General features: G+C 29.9%; 1 protein-coding gene across 4 annotated transcripts in view; it reads left to right on the forward strand.

Annotated features, from left to right (window-relative positions):
- The window catches only part of LOC117171297, a 68,113-nt gene that overhangs the window by 23,091 nt on the left and 21,639 nt on the right, over positions 1-23,383 (forward strand). The window contains exons 3-13 of one of the 4 annotated variants that reach the window (XM_033358456.1): positions 4,097-4,190; positions 6,441-6,500; positions 10,912-11,048; positions 13,811-14,072; positions 15,728-15,848; positions 16,011-16,137; positions 17,001-17,098; positions 19,157-19,304; positions 19,626-19,701; positions 19,776-20,005; positions 21,530-21,608. In XM_033358456.1, coding sequence (XP_033214347.1) covers positions 4,097-4,190; positions 6,441-6,500; positions 10,912-11,048; positions 13,811-14,072; positions 15,728-15,848; positions 16,011-16,137; positions 17,001-17,098; positions 19,157-19,304; positions 19,626-19,701; positions 19,776-20,005; positions 21,530-21,608 — 1,432 coding nt within the window. The remainder of the gene's footprint in view (positions 1-4,096; positions 4,191-6,440; positions 6,501-10,911; positions 11,049-13,810; positions 14,073-15,727; positions 15,849-16,010; positions 16,138-17,000; positions 17,099-19,156; positions 19,305-19,625; positions 19,702-19,775; positions 20,006-21,529; positions 21,609-23,383) is intronic. The other 3 variants (XM_033358457.1, XM_033358458.1, XM_033358459.1) reach the window with 3 other exon arrangements.

The raw sequence follows: 23,383 nt of genomic DNA on the forward strand, positions 1-23,383 counted from the left end.
AGTATGGCGGCAAATAGTTAATAGAAAGAGTGTCAGTAGAGTGAATGACGCCTGAGACAAAAGACCTTGACCACTAATAAACATAAGTGGGGAACCTTACATAACGACTTCGTGAGGTTCTTCGCCTGGGGTGATTGCTAGAGAGATTGATCAGCAACGTGGGTCGGAGCAGTGTTGCGGAACGAACGTATTATTTACCTAAATAACACGAGCATTCTGGATCAATCTGAAAAATCACTATCCCTTCCACACACTACTCCTTTACCCTACCGAGTGAGTCACGCCTGTCCCGAAAGGGAAATGGCTTAATGGTGTAATAATAATATCACGCTCGTATTTCGTGGACAATCAAAAAACTTAAACCGTCGGGGGTCAAAATTTTAAGCAATTTTCTTCAAGGTTAATACTTGGGGCATTCCACGTCAAAGGCAACAAGTAAATCATCGATTTTTTATATTTTTTTGTTATTGTATACTGGTTGGTGTACTAAATATTTATGTTAAACGAGTTTAGAAATTTTTCAATATGTAGGTGCTAAAAAATGCTTTAAATCAGGGTAAATTGTTTAAAGGAATGATAACTTGAATTGGTGACAAAATATTTTTAAAAATTTATTTGTTATACCCGAGTTAATGAGCCAAAAGGCTTTCTTAAGCATTAACAAGATTCAGATATTTTCTGACTCACAAGTTTTGCCGAAATACATGTAAAAGTAATATTTATTTACGACCCGTTAAATTAAATTTTGTTTAATATTGTCAAATTTAATAAATTAATTAACTTCTTAGGTATTATTGAATAGATAGGCTTTCATTTTTTATGAAATGGTCTAAAAATTACTTTTCAGTAACAATCTTCGACATTACTTTATATTTCGGTGGGAATTGTTCATTTTTAGCATATAGACTTTCTTATATTTCTTTTTCTAAATCTATGTTTAACTATTAAAAATTAACCAAATGGTTAATTTGTTAATAACCAAAACTTAGCAAAATAAATGTTCCCCTACTGGTAAATAATCCACGTAAAAGGTCATTGTAGATGTACTGCTATTTAATCTAGCTGTAAAAACAAAGTCTATATGTTAAAACATGGCCGCGTTGTGCATTTCTGTATTAAATCTATTCAAACTATTAACTATTTTAACTAGAAAACAAACTAATGACGAAAATTGTCTCAAATAGTTTGAATAAAATAGGAGGCTTGAGTCGAAAAACAAGAATACAAAATTGTTTACTACATACAAAAATTCATATTTGATCAATTTTTCTTTAATTTTCTGAAATCGTATAGAATTCTAAAGAGTATGGGATCCTTTTATACCTGATACTTTAGCACAATAAAAAATTCGCTAATCCCTGTGCTTTTAAAATGTATTAAAATGTTTATAAAACCTATTTTGTTTACAAAGTTTTTGATAAGTTATTAGAAAATAGGAATTCCTTATTTGATGTGTAGATTTTTTTATTTTTTAAATATTAAAAATGGTATGATGCTTTATGTATAACCTAGGACCCATTTTTTTAAATTAGATAATTTTACTTTAAAAATAATAATAAATAATGTCTTATAAAATTTATAGAAACCTTTCAGCTTGGAGTAATTCAATGTAGAATTTAAAGAAATTTCTTTCGATAAAACAAAATGAATAACTTTTATAGTATTTTGCTAAAAAAGATAGTAATCACCCGTGTAGAAATTATGACCGGGTTCGGGCCGGATTCCGGCAGGGTTGCCCTGCTTGTATCCGGAATCTGGTTGGTTTCGTCACGTTGCGCTGGTCGGATCCCGGCCGGGTGTACCCAGTCGGCTCCCGGCCGGGTTACCCGATCGGATCCCGGATGCAAATAGGGTAACCCGGTTGGAATCCGGTTTTTGACTGGGCTCCTCAATCCCACTTTACTGGAGTCTTTTTACCACAGCGAACATATTCTACCAACTGGTAGAGATAAGAATCGTTGTCGGCACTTATTTCCACCAGTAAAAATATGTTGTTATATCAATTTAAGAACGGCATTCATAATAATAAATATATTAACTACAAACATTGATTCAATGTAAGTACTAAAATATAGGTTATGATTCTTAAGTTTCTATAAGAAATTGAATTGTAAGAAATTAAAGTTAAATTGCATAAGAAATTTACCTTAAGCGTAACTTAGTTTGCATAGGTTTTTTTACTAGAGATAAAATAAATTTTAGGGGTTTCACGTGACATCCTAACCTATGAAACCGGTTGAGAAAATTGATTTAACATTAACATTTAAGAATATGAATAATGCTTACTTATTAACAAAATAAATCACTTACCTTTATAAATAATCCACTTGCTCCAGAAAATTGCATACAATTTTGTGAAATTTAACAAATTTCTTACCGGATAACCTGGCATCTACCGACGTTTTACTGCGTTTTTAGCATTAAAGACTCCGGAAGTCGCCGAATCGTTATTACGTGCAAGCATGATAACGTAATTCAAAACCTTGTTCGGAAAAAGTTATTTCTCTTCTTATTACGTTTTTTGCTTATTTAAGATAATATATAAATACATTAAAAATAAGGAAAAATCGTATCACAAAAAAAAAGTATAGTTTCACTGGGAAACTATGTTTGAAAATTTTAAAAATGTTGGTCAACGATTTCGCAGACACGGCAAGTCTGAGAACCGCAGAACCAAAAGTCGGAAACCATATAATTAAAATTAGTTTAATTTTTCTTTCATAATTGATAAAAAACACCTAAAACACAAAAAATTGGTCTTTCGCCTGTCAGATATTTACAAACGACCCACTTACGGCAGTCGTTTGTGGATATTTCTGAAGATGTTTTTAAGGTTATGATACCTCTATTATGCACCATTTTTGGCCCGACTGGGTTCCGGTGGGAACTCGGTCAGATTCTGGCCGGGCAATTAACAAAATAGTATCCCGGTTTGACCAAGTCAGATTCTGGTCAGAAATCTTCTTCTGGTCGGGTCAAACCGGGCTATTTCTACACGGGCAAAAACAAATATTTAAAAAATAAGCCTTCTTATATTTTTAGTGGTGTTATACAATTTTCTCAGACGCTTTTTTAAAAATTATTTATAGCGAAAGATAGATTTTTTTATTTTAAGCACAAATTTACTACTGCGGCAATATTAGCAATAGTTTGCCTAAATTTCTTATTTAGAAAATTCAATTTAGTAAAAATGTAATAAAATATACATATAAATAATAACCTCTTAATTGGTAACATTATTTACCGAGATTATATTTAGAAAATGAATGAATAATACTAAAGAAAATCACATTTTTGTTAAGGTAAAAAGGCAGTGATATTTGTTACCAATCGAAATTAATTATCTACTTAAAAAAAACGTAATATAGAGAAGTACTCTTTTAATTTTAATTAGCGAATTTCGATCAACAGTTCCATTGTTTAGGTAGTCAAATTGGACTATTTCATATTTCTATATGAAATTACTCTTTGCTGCATTGCAAAAATTACCTATACATATTCTAGTGTGATTCATTTATAAGGCAAAAAATATATTTTCGAATCTGAGTACGTGCACTAGCCTATGTTGTGTCTTTTTAGTCAACAACTTTTTCAACAAAACAAAAAATAGAAATCAGACAATGATTTGAAGGTATTTTCTTTGAGTCTTATTCTTTTTATTGTCTATTTGTTTTTCGTATTTTCTCAATACCTTGGACACGCTAGTTTTAATTTTTCATATATACAAATTTGTCCCCTTTTACATTATTATCATTGTACATCATTTTATGAACATTCTTAAACCCATTTTAAAGGAAAATATTAATTTTATCGTACTTGTTTCAAATTTTTCTATAAAAATTTGACATACGGCGTGCCAATTACTAAATACAATGAAGAGACCTCTAAATTATAGCTGATATTGGATTTTTTGGGAAAATATATTGACTAAAAAAGTATACCTCAGGGTAAGGTGCGTGTTCAGAATCAAAAATCTTTGTTTTCAATCACCCTTATATATTCTATTTACTTTTATCCCTGGTAGTATAAGAATTAATTTTTTTCTAATGCTAAAAGATTATATTTATTACACGAAATTTTACATTTGTTTGATCAGCTCCATTCAGAATACAGGAGCACTTACACATGGCACGAATACAAAGGACCGCACCAGGAAGCTGTCGTGCGGCGACCACCACAAGCGCCTTCGAGTAAGTTCTAATAGAGTTATCACAAGGATGTAGCTTCTCTTATTGTTAGACTTTCAAATACATAATAAATTCACGTATTCACACTCTATTCACACGAACTCTATAGATCCGGTGCCAAGATTTAATTTCGTTTTCTATATTTATATCACAAAATCAAGATATTCAACTCTTAAAGTAGAATTTTCACTTCAGATATGATGCTATAATATTTCCCATTACATAATGTATTATACCATTGCATTTTGATTTTCATGAATATCTACCTTAACAAATCAAAACTGTAAGTGAACTGTGTTCTTTATATTTAACTATATCTAAATATCTTCCCGTGTCTTCTTAAAGGTGATGTTTTGCTAAAAAGTGTGAACACGTGCATTTAGATAGTGCCATGAGTCGATGTTTAATAATCAAAATAGCAATAATATTAATTTTTTAATATAAATTTTCACGAGGTTATCAATTTTTACATAAAATCTAAATAACAAAATACTTTCAAAAGTGTAGAATTCTCCACATGAATAAAAAATCAAATAAATTCAGAAAAATTGACTCACGACATTTCTTAAATCTTTACTCGGATTTCACTGTGCTTAGTTCTGTGTTAGTGGATTTCTTGCTCTTCAATACGTCGTCACGTCTAGCACTCATCATACACTGAATTCACTTTAACTCGTTAAGATTATTAAATTTTTTAATGTCGATGTTGTACTCGATGTTATTTGATTGACACCATTTTTTGCTCTAGATTGTATGTATACTAATTCAGACATATATATGCATAACTTTATGTATACATATATACATAGATACATATATACATAGTATGGACTGAAGGCAGTGGTATATTTTTTCGCAATCCCAACCAAGCTAATCTACTAGACTTTTGCTATTAAATACAACCTTTCCTATGAGTGCTCTGATATATGCATTTTTATCACACTATTCTTTTTCGCGGTTTTCCATTACATTTACAATCTTAGCATTAGGAAATAGCCAGAGTGAAACAAGAGTTAAGACAATATCCTTATTCAAAATTTTTATCATCCTGAAAGTGATGTTTCCCAGCAGAAGAAATTTTATATATGATCTTCATTTTTTACGTTTTCAGGGTGGTCAAGAAGTTTATTTTCAAAATTTCCTAAATTTTTCCCTTATTACTAATATATTCAAAGACCAATATTCTAATTTTTTAAGATTTTTAACCTAGAATATTTTCTAAACGGAAAAAAGTTCAAATTAGAATTAAACCATTCATTTATTTCAACCAAAAATGTGATTTTGTACTATAAAATATGAATTTTTAAAGTAGAAAAAATTTCAATCTACAAGAATAATTTATTTTTTTTATTTTAATAAAGTTAAAGTTTAAATCAAATAGTTAAATTTTCAACAAAAAGATGAATCCTGGACCAAAAAATGAACAGTTGATATTTTCATGAAAAAAAGATGTTTCATCAAAATACAGTGAAACTCTAAGAGTTTGTTCTCGCCTGAGCGACCGCCGAGCCGCTCACCCCGCACTCCTTTTACTTCAACTTACGGCGCGGCTTGTTGAATTTCTAACAAAATAGTTACATTTCAACCAAATATTTGAATTTTCAAACTACAAATTTGAATTCTTAACAAAAATGTGATAGTTTATATTTTAAGCAAAAAATATGAAATTTATTAGTCTATTTATATATAAAGAGGAATTTTTAATAAAATATGGGAATTTTGAATCCAATAGTTAAATATGAAACAAGAAAGATACATTTTCAATTTAAAAAATTGATTTTCAAACAAAAAAATTCATTTTTAACGAAATAGTTAGGTTTTCAGTGAAAATCGAAAAAAGTTTATATAGATAGATGAATTTTCAAGCCAAAAGACGAATCCCTGACTTTTCCTTGGTTTCCAGGTTTTCCCTATCCTATGGCCACCTTGGCTTTGCATTATTTTTACCATCAGTGTTTATGTATTAATAACAAGTTTCGTAAGTTTCTCTCAATGAGTAAAATAGATCGATTATTAAATCTCTTCTACTGGAAATTAGATGAATATTGCCGCTAGGAAAAAATTAGCGAGTCACTGTAGGAAGTGCTTTTCCCAGCTAGGAAAAAGCATTCGAATCGAAGTTTCTTTTAAAAATGGGGGAATGAGGTATAGTGGTTATAATACATGTAAAAGTTGATTCTTTCTGAAACGGCGAAGCTTTAGTTTAGTGCGATTCCCATAGAGACACGAGCAAGCTGCAAATTTTGATTGCAGCGAAACAAACGAACGCGAAGCTTCAATCAACCAAATCAACCGAGGATGAGAACAGTGAAGGTAAGATACAAACGACCCGAGCTACGCAAACTGAATTTCATTTTGTCCCAATTTAAGTTTCACAATTACATGTGTACCCAAGTCATCTCGTTCAACGCTAGTTATGTCGCCACTTCCGCTTTATTTCATGCTCCTCCGCACTGCCGTCAAAGACACTGCAGCCGCACTAGCAAAACTTGATTTATTTTTTAATTATTCTTTTACGTAGATAGATGATATTTATAAGTTGTTACATACGAACTAGATTAAGACGTATCGTATTTTTAAACCATACATTTTTTTATTAATTTAAAGATATTTATATTTTCTGGATTCAATTTATTAAAATTAGTAGAAAGGATGAAGAATTAATTAATGCAGAATGCTGATACTTTTGAATTTAATTTTTTACTCTAACTTTTTACACGGATTTGTAATAACTCATTTACCTGAAATTCTGAACGTTAAAATGAACAAAATTGATAAAAATTAATATCTACTCCGAAATTAGTCTAACAGAATTAGTTCAGGAAGGCGTAAATCTGAAATATGGCTTTTAATGGACCGTACAGAACTTCAGGTACAATAATAACTTGTTGAATTCCAATTCGCACAAATACATCGAGATATCTACTCACTAACATTCCGGCCAGGTTTGCCTGGTTTTCAGGAGAAAAACTTCCGGAATTAACGGACATTTCAGCAACTGTTGCAAATAGCGAAACCTTACTGAAATTTTAGTGCAAATATTTTCTCGGTAATAGTAACGCAAAATAAAAATTACTTCCTCATTACTAATACTTGAGGGATGGAAATGCATAAGGAGTCAAACGCAAACATTTTTTTATTAGGTTTATTTGCTCAATAAATTAGAAAAGTTCAAATTTACATTTCTGCCAAAGAATTTTTTCGGGGTTACATTTATCGAAGTAAAAAAATTCCTTTTTATCCTAAATTGATCACATTCTTACAATAATAACATAGCACAAGACCATGTAGCATAGGATTACATAATAATAAACTGGTTTCTTCTTATTTGAAAGTACATAAACATATAATATACTATATATTATATCAAAGAATAATAATCACAGTTATAATTGCTGTATACATTTGGCAGAGAGGCTCTTTTCTATTCTCAAATTAAGAACTACAGTTTCAATTTTCTCGATACTGCTTAATTCTCTTTTATTATGCACTATTGTCCACTATATACAATACTAAATAATGTGAAAACTAGTTTCTCATTTCTTTAAAATATACCTAATTATAAATGCTACTATCATTTTAAGTAGAGTTATCAGTTTTGCACAATTTCAAAGTTATAATTTTATTTATTTTTTGGAAACTGGAGTACTCATTTGAAGCAAAGTATTAAAGTTTTTTAGTTTTTTTAATCTGCAAATTCAATTCACAACTAATGTTGAAAGTCGATATGGACACATGAATTTTTTTAATCAAGAAATTTTTACTTGGATAGGGCATGAAAATAACTCGAACGTACTTTATTTTAAAAGAGCTTGCTGAATTTACAACACATTTTTAGTCTCTCCTCAAAAGTTAAAAATTAAGCTTGAACCCTTATGCGTCTCCTTCCTTTAGACTTAAATTTGTTTGAAATAATATTTTAGAATATTAATGATATAAATAAAATAAAGTGCAGCTTATCACATATTCAAGTGACTGCAAAGTTTTTGATTGGAATGCTTCGGAATAAAAATAAAGAAATTAAATTTATATTGAATTAATCATATATCACATTCCTCTTTAACGTTCAAACTAACTATAATTAAAAAATTCGAACGCCAATAAGTAAAAAGCCTGAATTTGGAGATACATGAATGCAAATACATAGATTTAAAAATTAAAATAAAAGTTAATAAAAATCCTTTTCTGGAGTTCTAAATATGCCTATTTTTATTCAAACAGTCAAGCAATTTACTGAAGTGTTAATAAGATTTGGTGAAATTTTAGTGAGTTTGCAAGTATTTGAATTTATATTACTGTTGAGAGATAACTTGCTCAACACAAGAATATATGCCTACAGAATTCTTTAAATTTTGGAAACAAAAAAACTTTCTTTTGTTATTTAGAGCTTACAATTTATGTAGTACCAAACTATCAACATTCGTAATTATTGTTATCTTACTTACTTGACTGGTAAGACACGTTCACTGTACAAAAATTGCATGATGCACAGTAAAAGGATTTTTAAGTAGTATTGAAAATATATAATAAAACATAATTAATAAAATATCAAAATCATTGTATTTATGTGTAGATATTAGAGCGATCTAAAGATCTATTTCACCATTTTTCATGTAAAGGTCAAAATGAAATTATTGAGTGAAAATTATTTCTTGCAGATTTGCTAAGAAGGAACTGTTACTCAAATTATAAATAGTGAATAAAAAATAGCTTTTTTTACCATATTTCCAAAGAATTTAAATCTCATGTTAATTTCAGTGGCCCGGCGAAAAAAGTTTTTTTGAACTATCGTAGAGAAAACCATTGGTATTTTAATAATTTTATTTTAAGAAAATTTACTTTAAATTCTTCAATGAAATTATAACATCGTTTCTTTTAAATTTGGTATTTCGTTCAAAAGTTTTGTTACTGAGGTACAAGAATTTCACCTATTATAGTATAGTTCTTATCACTGGGTCCATTTTGACATAAATATACTATTGTTGTTATTACGTATATTATAAACATGCAGCTTAAAAATATGTGAATAATCCGACTTATTACTACCGTACATGGTTCCTTTGTTACATTCTGTTTTAAAAAGTACAAGAACGTAAATTGTTATCTGATGGTGCAAAATTAGCATTTTATTTATATTGTGATTATTTGTGAAAAACTGATATGCGACACATAAAAAAAGTATTTTTAATAAAAAAAATCGTGGGTATGTAATATCTTTATGTATATAATATAAAAGCGCTGTATAGCATACAAGAGAAATTTATTTCCCCGCTTTCAAGCAATTTACATTTAAGCGGATATGAATTTAATTATTTTAATCATTACATGAAGGATCGCCGGGCAAAAGAGCGTAAATTTAAAATTTTGGTAATTCTTTTATGTTGTTTTAAAGTTTTTTGTAACCTAATTCATGTTCTTGTAGATGATTATGGTCCAGTTCGACTTAGAAGTTGTTCAAAATCCAGGTTTGGTATTTTTTTTAAATCATGGTTTTTTAAAGTTCTTTTTTAATTAAAAAAACAGAAAGGTATGCGGCTTTTTCCGTCAGGTCCGGCGTTTTTGAGAGAAGTGCTTTTCTTCGACAAGTGTTTTTTTGCAGATTGTTGCTTGTTTTTAAACACCCCGAAACATTTTTTTAGTTTTATGTTTAACTTTAATTGCTTTAAAGTTATTAGCCAGTTTTTGTGTTTCCTGTAAAATTCTCGTTTTGGCACTGACGCCCTTTGGCGTGACGAACATTTGAATAAATAAATATGTAATAGTTATGGATTATCACAATTTTGTTAGTTATTTGTAAATTATTATCGTTATGGAAATGGTGTATGAAATTACATAATAATCACATTGATCGAATTCGTGTCCTCTTCTTGAAAAAATATATAATAAATAAATGACTAATTCTTTCTAAACTGATTTAGACCTTAGTTTCAATTTAATAGTACAACTTTTTTTAAATAAACTAAAAACAATAACCTGAAAAAGGCCCCGTTTAGCAATAAGCGGTGTATGTCGGATCATTATCATTAGTCAGTAACTCTAAATTCCCCGATTATCATGAAAATTTTACTACTTTTATTTAAAATGCTTCAGCCTGACCAAGATGCAATGCTGTCATTATAATTAATGTTTTATAATAAAACTGCGATGTTTTAACTGTCATTTTTAGAGTACATAATGCATGAATTTAATAATAAAACAGATCTCAATAGCAGAGACTGATGACAAGATGTTATTACAGTATTGTAACCTACTATACAAATTCCTAAATTCTAAAAAATTCAAACAGAGTTCTTAGTTTTTATCTAGTTTATTTCACATGTCTCAATTATAAATTTATGCAACTATATATAATTCAAAAAATTTCCCAAAAACATTAACTGAGTTGCATGCGTGATCTTAAAAAGTAATTTTTCTTTTAAATTTTTAAAGTATGCAACATTCTGTAGAAAATTGAAGAATAATAATTTTATGAATTTTAAAGTCTAAAGGTGTAAATAAGTATTTTTTCAAGATTAATATATTTTTAATTTAATAATATTATAACCTCATTAAAAAAGAATCTAGTTAGAAACATACAATTCCTGAACTTTTACATTTAATTTTCAAGTATCCACTTTTCTTTTTCACTCCGATTAATTTACAAACCACTAAATATTACCTAATTGTTTCTCATTAGTATATAATCTACAGACTCTTTTGCATAAGTGTTTTTTTTTATTTTCAGGACCCACCCTAGAACCGCCCTTGCCGAGGCGGAAAAAATGTCCGGAGCTTGCCTACAGAACACACGAATTCATTAATGCTGCTGACGGAGGCGGAATCGATGGCGTCGATTCGAACGTCGTAGCTGATAAAGTTAGGGTAAGAAAAAGTACAATCGCCAACTTCGACTATTCTAGAAGTAGAATAATAGTTGACAAAAGTAAAATATTCATATTTTCACTAATAATCACTATAATTAAATTATGTACAATTAAATATAAAAAAAACATTATTAATGAATGTATAACTACTTTATATAAATATAGATATAAGTGATCATAAAAAGCATATTTTTGCTGTATTAATAGACTATAACTGTAGTTATATAGCCGATTAAGAGAAAACAATATCCCAGAGTAGTACTGCTTAACCAGAAAACCAGCGCTTAGGAAAATAAAATTCAGGTCAAGTCATAATTACCAGAATTAAACTGCACTTGTATTGCATACGGAAAACAGCAAATGAGATTTAAATTTGATTTTTATAAATTAATATCACCTGATTAATTAAATATTGTTATGTTGCTATAAATTCCTAATAAACGAAAGTTTTATCCTAACGCAAACCATAAGAACTCATAAAAAGCAGACTGATAAAAGTTGTTAGTTGAGCCAACTATTTAGTAAGTAATATATGGTACTGCTATTTTATTAGTTGAGGCAACAATTCCAATAGTTGCAGTGACCATTAGTAAGTACCAGCCACTAAGAAATTAGTTGTCCCAAAACTAATAAAATAGCAGTACAATATCTTATAAAAAAGTAGTTAGTCCAACTAACAATTTATTTCTGTGCGAATGATTTTCATTATTTAATTTTAAAAATAACTCCGGTATTTAAAAAATGCTATACACCCAACTATAAATTTAAGCCCGATCTCGGGCGTGGTTTGCCTTCGCCTCCGGCATAAGTCGGGGGAATCTAAACGGAAACAGGTCGGGCCGTATCAATAATTTCTGTTCTATTTACACGCATGACGCAACCTGATGCAACTAATTACGTTGAAAGTGCAGCTCTCGAGCTTTTTGTCTTGCTTGGCTGAGCACACCCTCTCTTTCGACCCCGCGGCGCCGTTCATCGCGAAACTACGGTGGCCATCAGTTCTAGGAACGACGTTAGGACAAAGATTGGGAGTTGAGTTTATAAAAGTTCGACTCGAATTTCCTCAAAATTAACTGCGATAAAATTTCACCTGATTATTAATCTCAATGTTGGAGAATTTCTCAGTATAAATAGAATCAACAAACTAAATTTGATTTAGAGGGGCAATCTATAAATTACGAAGCACCTTTTTGAGAGAATGGGGTTCGGAAAATGTTGCGATCTGTTACGCGTGCATAGAGGGAGGTTTAACCGATACTGTTATGTCATATCTTGAAAAAGGCAACCGTATAGGAAATCCATGTTTCCAGAATCATAATATAACGTTAAAGTTTAATAATTACAGTAAAAGATTACAATGCCATTATAAAGACTTACATATCGATATAATTAGATTATTTTTATGTAGTTATATTTCTATAGAAAAGTATCCATAAAAACAAAATTCTTTCGCAGTTGTTCAAACTGTTAAAATTATTCAACAGCTGTTAAGGTTATTGGGCTTTACTCTATTACATAAATACACCCTTAGATTTGGAGATTTAAATTTCTATATTTGACAACAAAATAAACAGGAAGTAAAAATATTGAAAACCTGTAGTAAATATTTTAATTTTGTAAATTGTTGTTAAAAACACATAGTTAAATGATTTGATGAAAGATTTGATAAAACTGTATTATCTCGAATTAGTACATTTTATTCGGGAAAATCTAACGTAAGTGTAGTTCCGGACATGGTCCAAATTGCCTCCACGTAAATCTCTCTCTCCTCCTCCCCCCCCCCCCCCCACTCTTACATGGGGTTCCTAATGTGTTAGCATTTCTTATAATCGCAATTGTTCCTCAAAAACTCCAGGTTATTTTAGTTCACGTGTAACTTTTCGAAAATCCTAGAAAAATGCATAGTCCTGTCTACGGATTTTTATAGCAAATAGTACTTTTTATTCAAATTACCCACTTTATACGTTTTAATTGTCTATGTAACTGAATATTTAGATGTCGCGAGTACTATGCACATGTTTTTAAAATAACTTAAATTTTAAAAAAAGCAATACCAAATTATGTTTAACAACATTTTATCAATATTATAGGCTCTTTACATCTTTCCGGGTTGAAAAATACAAATTTTTTAAATAAGATACATTTTTTATTTCCTAAATTAAATTGTGCGGAATTTAAAACAAATATTAGTAATTGTTTCTTTTCATCATTCAAAGATTAGAAAAATACAGGTAGGCAACTTCTTATGACAATAAATTGTAACAAGATTTTCAATGTGCGTTATTTCGATTTTGCATGTATATCTTCTGTACATAAAATAAGCGATATTTTTCTCAAATCTGCAATAAATATCAGTTTTAATTACTAAATTTTTAATAAAAATATTACAAAAACCAAGACAGATATAAAATTATGATTAAGAAATATTTTGCAATGTGGTATCAATATTGTCCCTCATACCGTAAACCGAGACAATTATGATCATTTCGGGATAAATATGTATAAACAATTATACTCTTCTTTATGATTTCTTTTTTTTGCAAAGAGACTTTTTACACATGGTGAAAAAAATATTTTTAGTATGTAAAAGAAAACCCAAGCAAGTTTAGTGTACGAAACATTGCAACAATGCCTAATATGAATTAAGAAACCTTTCTATTTGGTTCTGCCGAGATGGCACCTTTTCATTTGCACACCTCGACTTTTCGAATCTAGAACTGTAAAAAGTTCTTTTAATATTAAATTATTTTCTATTTGCAGGAAGTTACGGCGACGTCAACGATTCCATCAAGTCAGTTAAGTAAGGCAATATCAAGAATCAGCACAGAGTATCGTTTACAATTTGCCTGGCCAAGAAGGCAACAACTGACCAACGGCGAAGTAGCACCACCTGTTGCAGCTGCGGGTAGCACAGGACCTCCACGGAAATCTCTCAGCATGGGGGCACTGAAACAAGGAATTCAATCTGGGCCTGCTCCAGTTCACAGAAAACGTCCTGGTGACATTGATCATAAACGAGATGGTACGTTCAAAATAAAATATAATCTATTTTTATAATCATTTATGTTCATAAGCAATATACTCTGTCCTATTTATTTCCAATTTATCCATTACACCCTCATCTAAACGTAAAAAAAATAGTCAAAGAATGTGCCGCACCCCTGCAAGGAAGGGTTTCGTAGCCTATTAAGACGTTAATTTGAGAAAAAAATTAATTTGAAAAAAAGTGTTTGATAAACAAAAAATTACTGAAAAATTTTTAGTAAGAAAAATTAGGTAAACAATTTTTCTTGAATTTTTTCAATAATTTTCCTTTCAAAGAATTGAATTTTGAAAAAAGTACGATGGGCAGATGGACGGACGGATGGACGGACACCCTACCGAAACTATAAAGGTTATAAGGGTTTTTCAGATGAATAACCAATTTACTGAAGACTCAAATTACCATAAAAATTTGAGCTTTAAAAGTAGTAGATAATTAATATGTCAAAAACTTAATAATTATGTAAAAACGCTAGCATTGGCGATGACGATACAGTAATTGGCATGGATCTTTTTCAAACAAGAAAAATGATTTTTCAAAATAGAAAAACAATTTTTTAATTAGAGATTTTGTTTATGAAGCTAAAAATTCTTATCTTTTAAAAAATATTTATATTTCGTACCCGAAAAGATGAATTTTCAACTAAATAGTTAAAGTTTCAACTAACAAAGATAATTTTTCAACTAAAAATAGAATAGTTGAATTTCCAGTTAAAAAAAATTAACAAAAATAACGAATTTTCGATCAGGTTAATTCGACCAACAAAAAAAAACAAATCTTACACCATATATTTGAATCCCCAATCAAACAGGCGGATTTTCAACAAAGCACGTTAAGTTTCTATCCAAAATGACGAATTTTCAACAAAATACATGAATTTTGTACCAAATAAATAAACTTTAACCTAAAAATGGAATTGGTAAATTTTTAGATGAAAAATTAATTTTTCACAATAAAAAAATACGAATTTTCAAAACATTAGCTGAATTTTCAATTCAAGGGGGGAATCTTAAAAAACGATGTTTTTCTACAGAACAGCTTAGCTTTTAACTAGAAAGGATGAATTTTTAACCAAATCTTTAAGTTTTTAAACAGCAAGATAAATTTTCCCTTAAGAAGATTAATTTTGAACAAAGAAGATCATTTTCAACCAAATCGTTTAATTTTTTGGCAGCTTGTTGAATTTTCAAGTTAAAAAGAAGCATTTTATATAAATCATTCCATTTTTATATTTTGTAGCAAAAAATATGATATTTTTGCCAAAAGAGATAATTCTTCAAATCAAAAAGACGCATTAGCTTTAAAAAAGTTGAATTTTCAACCCGAAAATATAAAATTTTGAAAAAAATAGTTCAAGTTTCAACTAAGGAGATGAATTTTGAAAAAATAGCATGCATCAATTCAACCAAGGAAAATTTTAATATAAATAAAAAATAAAAATTTTCAATGACAAAGTTAAATTTTCAACCAAAGGGATGAATTTCCAACTAATATGAAGAATCTCCACACAAAAGAGGTAGTTAAATTTGCAACAAAAAAGATAAATTTTTAACCTAGAACATTAATTTTCTACCATAAACGATGGATTTTCAAAAAAATATATAATTGAAGATAAATTGTATTATATTGTTTAGGGGCTCATGCATCAGAATTGGAGCCACTTGTGGGAGCCAACGCAATGGATACCATCGACGGCGTCGTTTTAGAGGGTGACGAGCACGAGGAAGATTTGCCGGATTTGAAAGTTTCTTTCAGGTCAGAAGCTTATTAGTTTTTTTAATTATTACTTTCGATTAAAAGTTTTGTTAATTATAGAGCAAAGCCTCCATAGAGGAAGAGGAAACGCACCTACGAAAGTGCCCACTCATACACTAAAAATTTACTTTACTTTACACGTCTTTCATCATTCACTTACAGGGGTGAAAAACCTGGAAGAACTGTTAAAATAGTGGAGAATCTGGATACGAGGATAAAGAAATCTCAAAGGAAACATTTCCCCTCAGCAAATGTAACGGAACTCAAACGACTTGCTGATGAGTATAAGGTAATTTTTCTGGGAAGAGAAACTCTACTTTACAAATAATTCTCTGAAAATAAATTTCCTTCTGGTTGATGTGTGTGAAAGTCTTCATCACGAGGGATGACCAGAATTCTCTTTTTTTTTTTTTAACAGAAGTTTTATGTCATGTTTAGTATAGTGAATGTGATGATCCCTAAACATCATGACATTGCTATTATTAATTGAAAATAAGTTCATGCATAATTTTGATTAGATGCTGAAAAGGCAGTCTTTTTCAGATAATTCGATTCACTTAATTTATTCCTTATTCCTTACAGATAAATTAGTCATTTTTGAAAGTTCCAGCCACTATTTTAAGATTCATTGAAACTCATTCCCTAATAAGCGCTATGATAACTTATTATTATCAATATTCAATCATCGTTGTCTCTGAGGTCACAAAATAATGTTCAGAATTCAAATCGGATAACGCATATAGGTCGCAAGTAGAAGCAGACGCTTCTAGTTAGCCATGCTGAAACACAGTATTCAGCTTGTTGAATCAAATCAATGAGAAGAGCTGATATTGAAGAATAAAAAAGGATTATTGACTGAATATTGTTTTTCATTGCTTGATTGAAGCGATTCAACTATAATTAGTGGAAGTAGAACGAAAACTGAACAATCAATGCTATTAGTCACTGATAAGAGAATTCACTTGCATATACGGATAAAAAGTAACTTCTAGAAATAAATATAACTATCTTCAAATATATTTATTAGTTAGGCACTTGCATGATGTTCCCAATGACGTTAAAACAAAGAATGTAAAAAATATAAATGTTAAAAGACATTGTCATAGTTCATAAAGTGTGTTTGACAGTATGAAATGCCTTACCTTTTATCAGCATCGTGACTGGGGCGGTGGACTAGCAACAGAGGACGAAGCAACTTTGTGGAAACGAGTCTCCAGTAATCATGCTCTCAATGCACTTTCACTTGCCAGGCTAGTAAATCATCAATACTCAATATCAATCACTAACCCGAATTTTTTCTTGCACATTAAATATATTACTTTTGTATCTTTTGAATCTATTTATTAGATTCCAGGATTTCGATCATGACTATTGGCTCAACAAGCAATATGGTCTCTTACCCTCAATATTCTTCCATTTGCTGAACAAATAATTGTACACTTTGTTTAGGTTTATACAAATTTCAAACCGTTCTCCTAAGGCTTTAAACCGCTACAAAAACTTTCAACTTATTCTTTCTCGAATTATTCGAAAAGGCATGTGAGAAATAAATGAGACACTTTCAGAAAACCACTCTGAATTTTTGTAAACACCCCTAAGGGCTTTTCAATGATAACATGCAAGATAAATTATCGTGAAATCGAGAAAGCCCAGGGAATTTTATTAAACAGTGAAAAATCGGGAAAATCCTTGGATTTTTTTTAAGGTTCGGGAATATTCTTCGTCTTCGCCGAAACTTGCTATGTTCTACTTTATCTTCGTTTTATTAATTAGTCGAGAATCAGAGATAGGAAAACTATCAGGATTCTCTATAAAAGAAGCCAGGTAGAAAGCAGTTTATCAATTATTTAAGATGTTGGCAAAATACTCTGATATAATAAACATTTAAAACCCCTAAGAAATCGTCGATGAGCAGGTGGTGTCATACACGTGATCGTCAATGTAGTTTCCATTAATATTTATCAATTCAGTCTGTGATAAAGAAATAATTTTTCTTAAAAATATAAATGTGCAGTCTATTTTTACATTATGTTATACTTCACATTTATATACGTAAATTTGGAATAAATTACATAAAAAAATTATTCAAGAAAAAAATATGGGCGGAACAATACCGAAAATAAACCTAGAATTTTAAATTGACTGATTACTAGACACTCTGGTTAAGGTCCAATTTTGGCCTTTAGACCTTCCTTACATGTGAAAATATTTTTGTTTTAGATAAAAATGACTCCACATGATTAAAAAATATTTTCGCTTGAAACAAACTTAAAATACAACCTTTATAATTAGAAGAATATTTTGTATAAACGTCATAAGTCATTTTATTAGTCTTTGTATGTTGTTTCTTAAAGACAGTCATCCTTAAACACAAAATAAAAATTCCACTGGAATATATTTGAAACTGATATTTTCGTGTACTAAGAAGTTTTAAAAAAGACATATCTAACAAGAATCTCAAATTATAATCTACATATTTACCAAGTTTCAGCCAAATCCACCGAAATCCATTTTCCCATAAATTTGGTGCGGAGTTCTTTCTATAGTGTTAATATTTTCTCAGTTTAAAACTTACTGAAGGTTCTTTTTATTTTCAAATTTCATGAAGAACTGTTAAAGACCACACTTAAGGATAGTATTCTTGATATAGATTTAAATTGAAAGTATTTTAATTAATATCTAACATCAAGATTATTTAAACATTTTTTTATCTTCACAAAATTGGACAATTATTTTCACAAAATGAAAGAAGAGAGGAGTTGAGTGATAAGACACATTTTTTTAGCCACAGTCTAATATAACCCTTTAAAAACATATGCCATCCCCTTATCGTATCGTATTTACAGATATTTTTTAAATCACGCAGAAATATGTTGGTCCGACCTACACAAATTTCTTCTTTGTTATAGAGTCAAACAAATATTTTATTGAATTTAAAGATTATTTGTTTGATTCAAATAAAGTTTATTTGATTCAAACACAACATTAGTTAACACAAACAAACTCTATCTTTGAAATAGGATCAAGAAAATGTTTTATTCGAAAATTTTTCTGAGTCTTCTTTTTGACAAATATTTACTTTGGTAAATAAAAAAAGTTCGAATAAAAAAAAATGAGAACTACAATATCATAGAAATTTTAAACCATGAAGAAGAATATTTTTTGTATTCTTCAGGATTGTCCCAATTTTATAAAACCACAAAAATACAGCACCTTACCATGGGTTCTCTCGTAGTTGTTCGTTATTTCTTCCAAAAATATAAACAATGATTTTAATTATCCAACTGAAATATATTCGTTGAATGTAGTAGGTCAGTGACAAAGGAGGAGAAGGAAAAGGAGAACACGATGAAAGTTGCACCTGCATCTGCACCAGTGACAATAGCACCTGCTGGAAGACCATCCTCCGTACAAGCTAGACCTATTCATGGCATTCTCTCAGAGGACCTCAAAATGGTTATTTTTTTTTAATAAAATTATTTTCCACAAGCAATATTTTTCTTCTGAGTATTCTTTAATAAGGCTGCATTAACTTTCAATGCCTGAAGCATTAATATGAAGCTTCATTTTATTTTCGTAACTGAACGTTCCAATCTGTCCTATTTCACAGGAACTTAAAACTTTACCAATTTGAACTTTGAAAAATTAACATTTATTAACCGAATGCAAAGATATCTTTTAATATGCATTATAAAATGTGCTTACACTTTTCCGATAATTTCTTTTTAACTTTGTATAACAATTTAAAATTTTAATTTACACAAGATATCTTTTTAGGATAACGAAAAGGCTATAGCTCGCGCAAGAAGGGACTTTTTAATTCGTCATCATCTCGATCGCACTACAGGAGTCGGTGAGTTATATTTCTAACATAGTTAGCAGTAGTAATAAATTTTCTTTGTAATTGAAAAAAAAAATTGAATATAGGTGACGGAGCGTTACTTCCCTCTCCAACGAGAGAGAAGCTAGAACCTGTAATACCTCGCCGACGCGATGACTCAAAGGAACATCGAGATGAAATTCAGCCAAGAATGAAATCCAGTCCGAAGAATAGTCCTCGGACTGGACGTTCACAAAGTCTTGGACCAAGTGTTGCCGACCGTAAATCTCCGAAACGACAGCAATCACGGGCTCCGTCTGTTACGAAAGATGCTAAGGTACATTCACGACAAAGATATATAAAAAAGATAAATAAAATCAAAATAATGTAATATAGATAACACAAGAAGTAGTTTAACTTTCTGCTAGAAGCTTGCATTAGAAATTGTTTTTAATTCTCGCCATTATTCTCTTCTGCTTAGTTTAACAATAGCTTCATTGAAGAAATAATTTTTAGATCATTTTTTTTATTGGGGAAATACATGATTGGGTGTATTCAGTACTATAATTTCTTTGAATCAAGTAAAGTTTCTTTGAATCAAACATTAATTTTTCGGTGTAGTTTCAATTGCGTTGCAATGAATTATTAAGTATCGTCTACATGCACAATATAAAACGGAGTTAAAAAGCATGTAAAAAGTAAGATACTAGAAAATAGTAAGACAATATCAATAATGGCAAAAATAATCCCAAAAATCAATTTAAAAAGTTAAGGAGGCATACAGTTTTCATAAAAATACCCTGAAGACTGAAAAACTTCTCTTTAAAAGGAATAAATATTCATTTCAAATTTATATTTAAATTAACACTAAAAGATCTAAAACAAAAACAATTAAAATTAGTTCCTAATACATAAGGGTAGGTTTATATCATAAATGGATGTTTTGTACTTTTATGGGTGGCAAGTGGCAAAATGTTTAACTTTTTTAAATTTCTTACTGAATTTGGAGATACAAATTCCATTTAATAGTTTGCATTTGCAAGATCAATCAGTTTATTGCAACAAAATCGAAATTACAGATTTTTACTCTTAGATGTTGTTTAACAACTTTTTTTTAAATCCCAATTTTGTTCACTAAATAAAGACTTTTTTTGTGTCAGGAGCTTAAATCTACACACAATTGCGTATTTTAGCTACCATAACAGAACGCTTTCTTTGAATCAAATGACTTGAAAAAACGTTTTAAAAAAAGATTTTAAAATAGCCCTTTCTAAAAATTGTAAGATAACATTTGGCTCCCTTTGCACGATTCCACAATCCATGGGAAAACGTCTTCTTCAACTATAGAAAATAATATTTTCTTTCCTTAGAAATAAGAAAAATTCCTAAAGACTCTGAATCTCGTGATTAAAAAAATATATAAGTTTACAACCCAAACTAAACTAAAAAGAAATGCTTCATTTAAACATACATTCATCTGAATGTCAAGGAATTTTTCAGAAAGGATATAGTCCTATTCCTGATTGAAGTGTTAATTCTTGAAACACTTTTTGAAGTATGTAAATTTAAATATGAAGAAAACATTCTAATAAAGTCTAAGAAAAAGTTTTAAAAAAAAGTTTTTAAGTCTTTTAGTTTTAGCCTTTTAGAAAAAGTTTTTAAGTCAATGGACTTATTAGAATCAAATAATTATTTTTTCAACCCACGAAGAATAAAATTGTACAAAAAGATATACTACTACTAAATAAATTGCGCTAAGTATTAAGAAAGTTGCTCAAAGTAATTGCAGAGAAAGAAACATAATAGCTATAACTTGCACTATAGTATACCACTTAGCAATTCAATTTTTTTTTGTTCTAAGGAGAAAGAAAAAGAATCAAAGGACAAAGATCAAGATTCAAGGGAGAAGAGTGGAGAGCGAGAAAGGCATCCCCGACCGAGTAAGTAAACAGTGAAGATTTTTTATTTTTTGAAAAGCTGTAATCAATCCTCTAAACTAGATTATAAAGTTTCGATCGAACAGCCTATATATATATATATATATATATATATATTCTGCGAACTAGTTTGCATTTTGGTGAAAGGACTAAACCAAATAGAATACATCTATCGTTGGAATTTTGACTGTGTCTGCTACGTCAGCTCTTAAAAATATCCAATAGATTTATCATTATTTTTTTAAGTTTTGTTATCGCTACTCACAAGAGTATGATATTTAAAATAAAATGTAATTTTTAATTGTATAAAACGTTTCATAATATCATACTTTTGTGTTAGTGGACAAAAAGAATGATCATCGATTCATCGTCATTTGTGTCTAGGGAAATGCATGATAGACCTGTTTACTTGTTCTTATTTCTATGCATTTACAAAGTAAATTAACATTTAGTAGATTATGATAGATCGGATCGTGCATAATAGGAAAATAAGTAGGAATATGTTTTAACGTGCTTTTTTATTTCATTCTCTATTACGTTTTTTTAGCGATGAATTTTATGGTAATTTCATGTTTCAAACATAAAGTCCTCAGTTAAATTTTAAAAAGGAAAAATTCGTTTATGATATTTAGTTCTATGAAAAAATGGATTTCAAGAATCTCCTTAACTTTCAGATCCATTAAAAACATGTGACTTGCATTCATCAACAAAACACTTAATTTTCAGAGCTACGAACGATGAGACCATGCTGCAAAATTATCATAATCAATTTTCTAATATTTTTTTTTATTCCGAAAATATAATACTGTTTCAAGCGTTTTTCGAAACCTTCTTCTGAAGATTTGCCGGTTAGCGTGCGCATTCTTTTCAACGAAATGAGAAACGTTCATAAAAGAAAACGTTCCTTACAAAAGTGACCTAATTTTGGTGCATTTTCATCTAGTGTAGTTCCAAACCTTGTAAATTTTATACGAATTTGAAAAAGTCGGTTCGATTCGATTTCATTCAGGAGTCATAGTTTTATCATCATCTCTCCATCATATCGATTCGATGATCCGATTGAATATCCCAGATTAGATTGATTAGGAAAAGAGTGGGTGTTTCAGCCACTGGTAGCCGTGTCCGGTGGAGCATAAGAGAACCTTCAGTTTCTTCTGCAACTTTATCAGCGAGCGGACGTCAAATTCCAAAAATATCACCACCACCTTCAGGCCCAAAGCCATCTCCAATCCACAGGAGGTCCCCGAAAATGCATCGCAAACGTACGTTCTTTTGTCCGTCAGTCGCATCCAGTCAATGTCCATTCAAAAACTCACGGCTATCGGACAAAACTTCTTTTTTCGCACATCCAACAAAACATTCCGCAAGCTTGAAGAATAAATTCGAAAAAAGTCCTTCAATTTTTTTTCTGTGAGAGAGGAAAGAAAAAAATTTTCTGCATATAATAGGTTTCTACACAGACTGAAAATTTTATGCACGATTTACACAGTCAGTTTTTCATCCACACTACAGCAACAACGCGTACGCTAGCTCCTATCTTCACCAGGAGCGCTTGAAACGATTCAAACGAAATCATAATTATTTTTTATCAGGGCCTAAAATTTGCCTAGACTCGATAGTTTTTTAACCTAATATTTCAAAAGTAATAACACTGAATCTAAATTCTTATTTATTGCAGCCTTTACAGTTTGCCGTCTTTCTTATATTCCTCCTTTTTCTCGCTTTTTCACCTACCTAAATGCGAACTGAATAAATAGAAATCAATAAGAAAATTCAAC

The sequence above is a fragment of the Belonocnema kinseyi genome, chromosome 4 (assembly GCF_010883055.1).
Source record: "Belonocnema kinseyi isolate 2016_QV_RU_SX_M_011 chromosome 4, B_treatae_v1, whole genome shotgun sequence".
Classification (NCBI taxonomy): Eukaryota; Metazoa; Arthropoda; class Insecta; order Hymenoptera; family Cynipidae; genus Belonocnema; species Belonocnema kinseyi.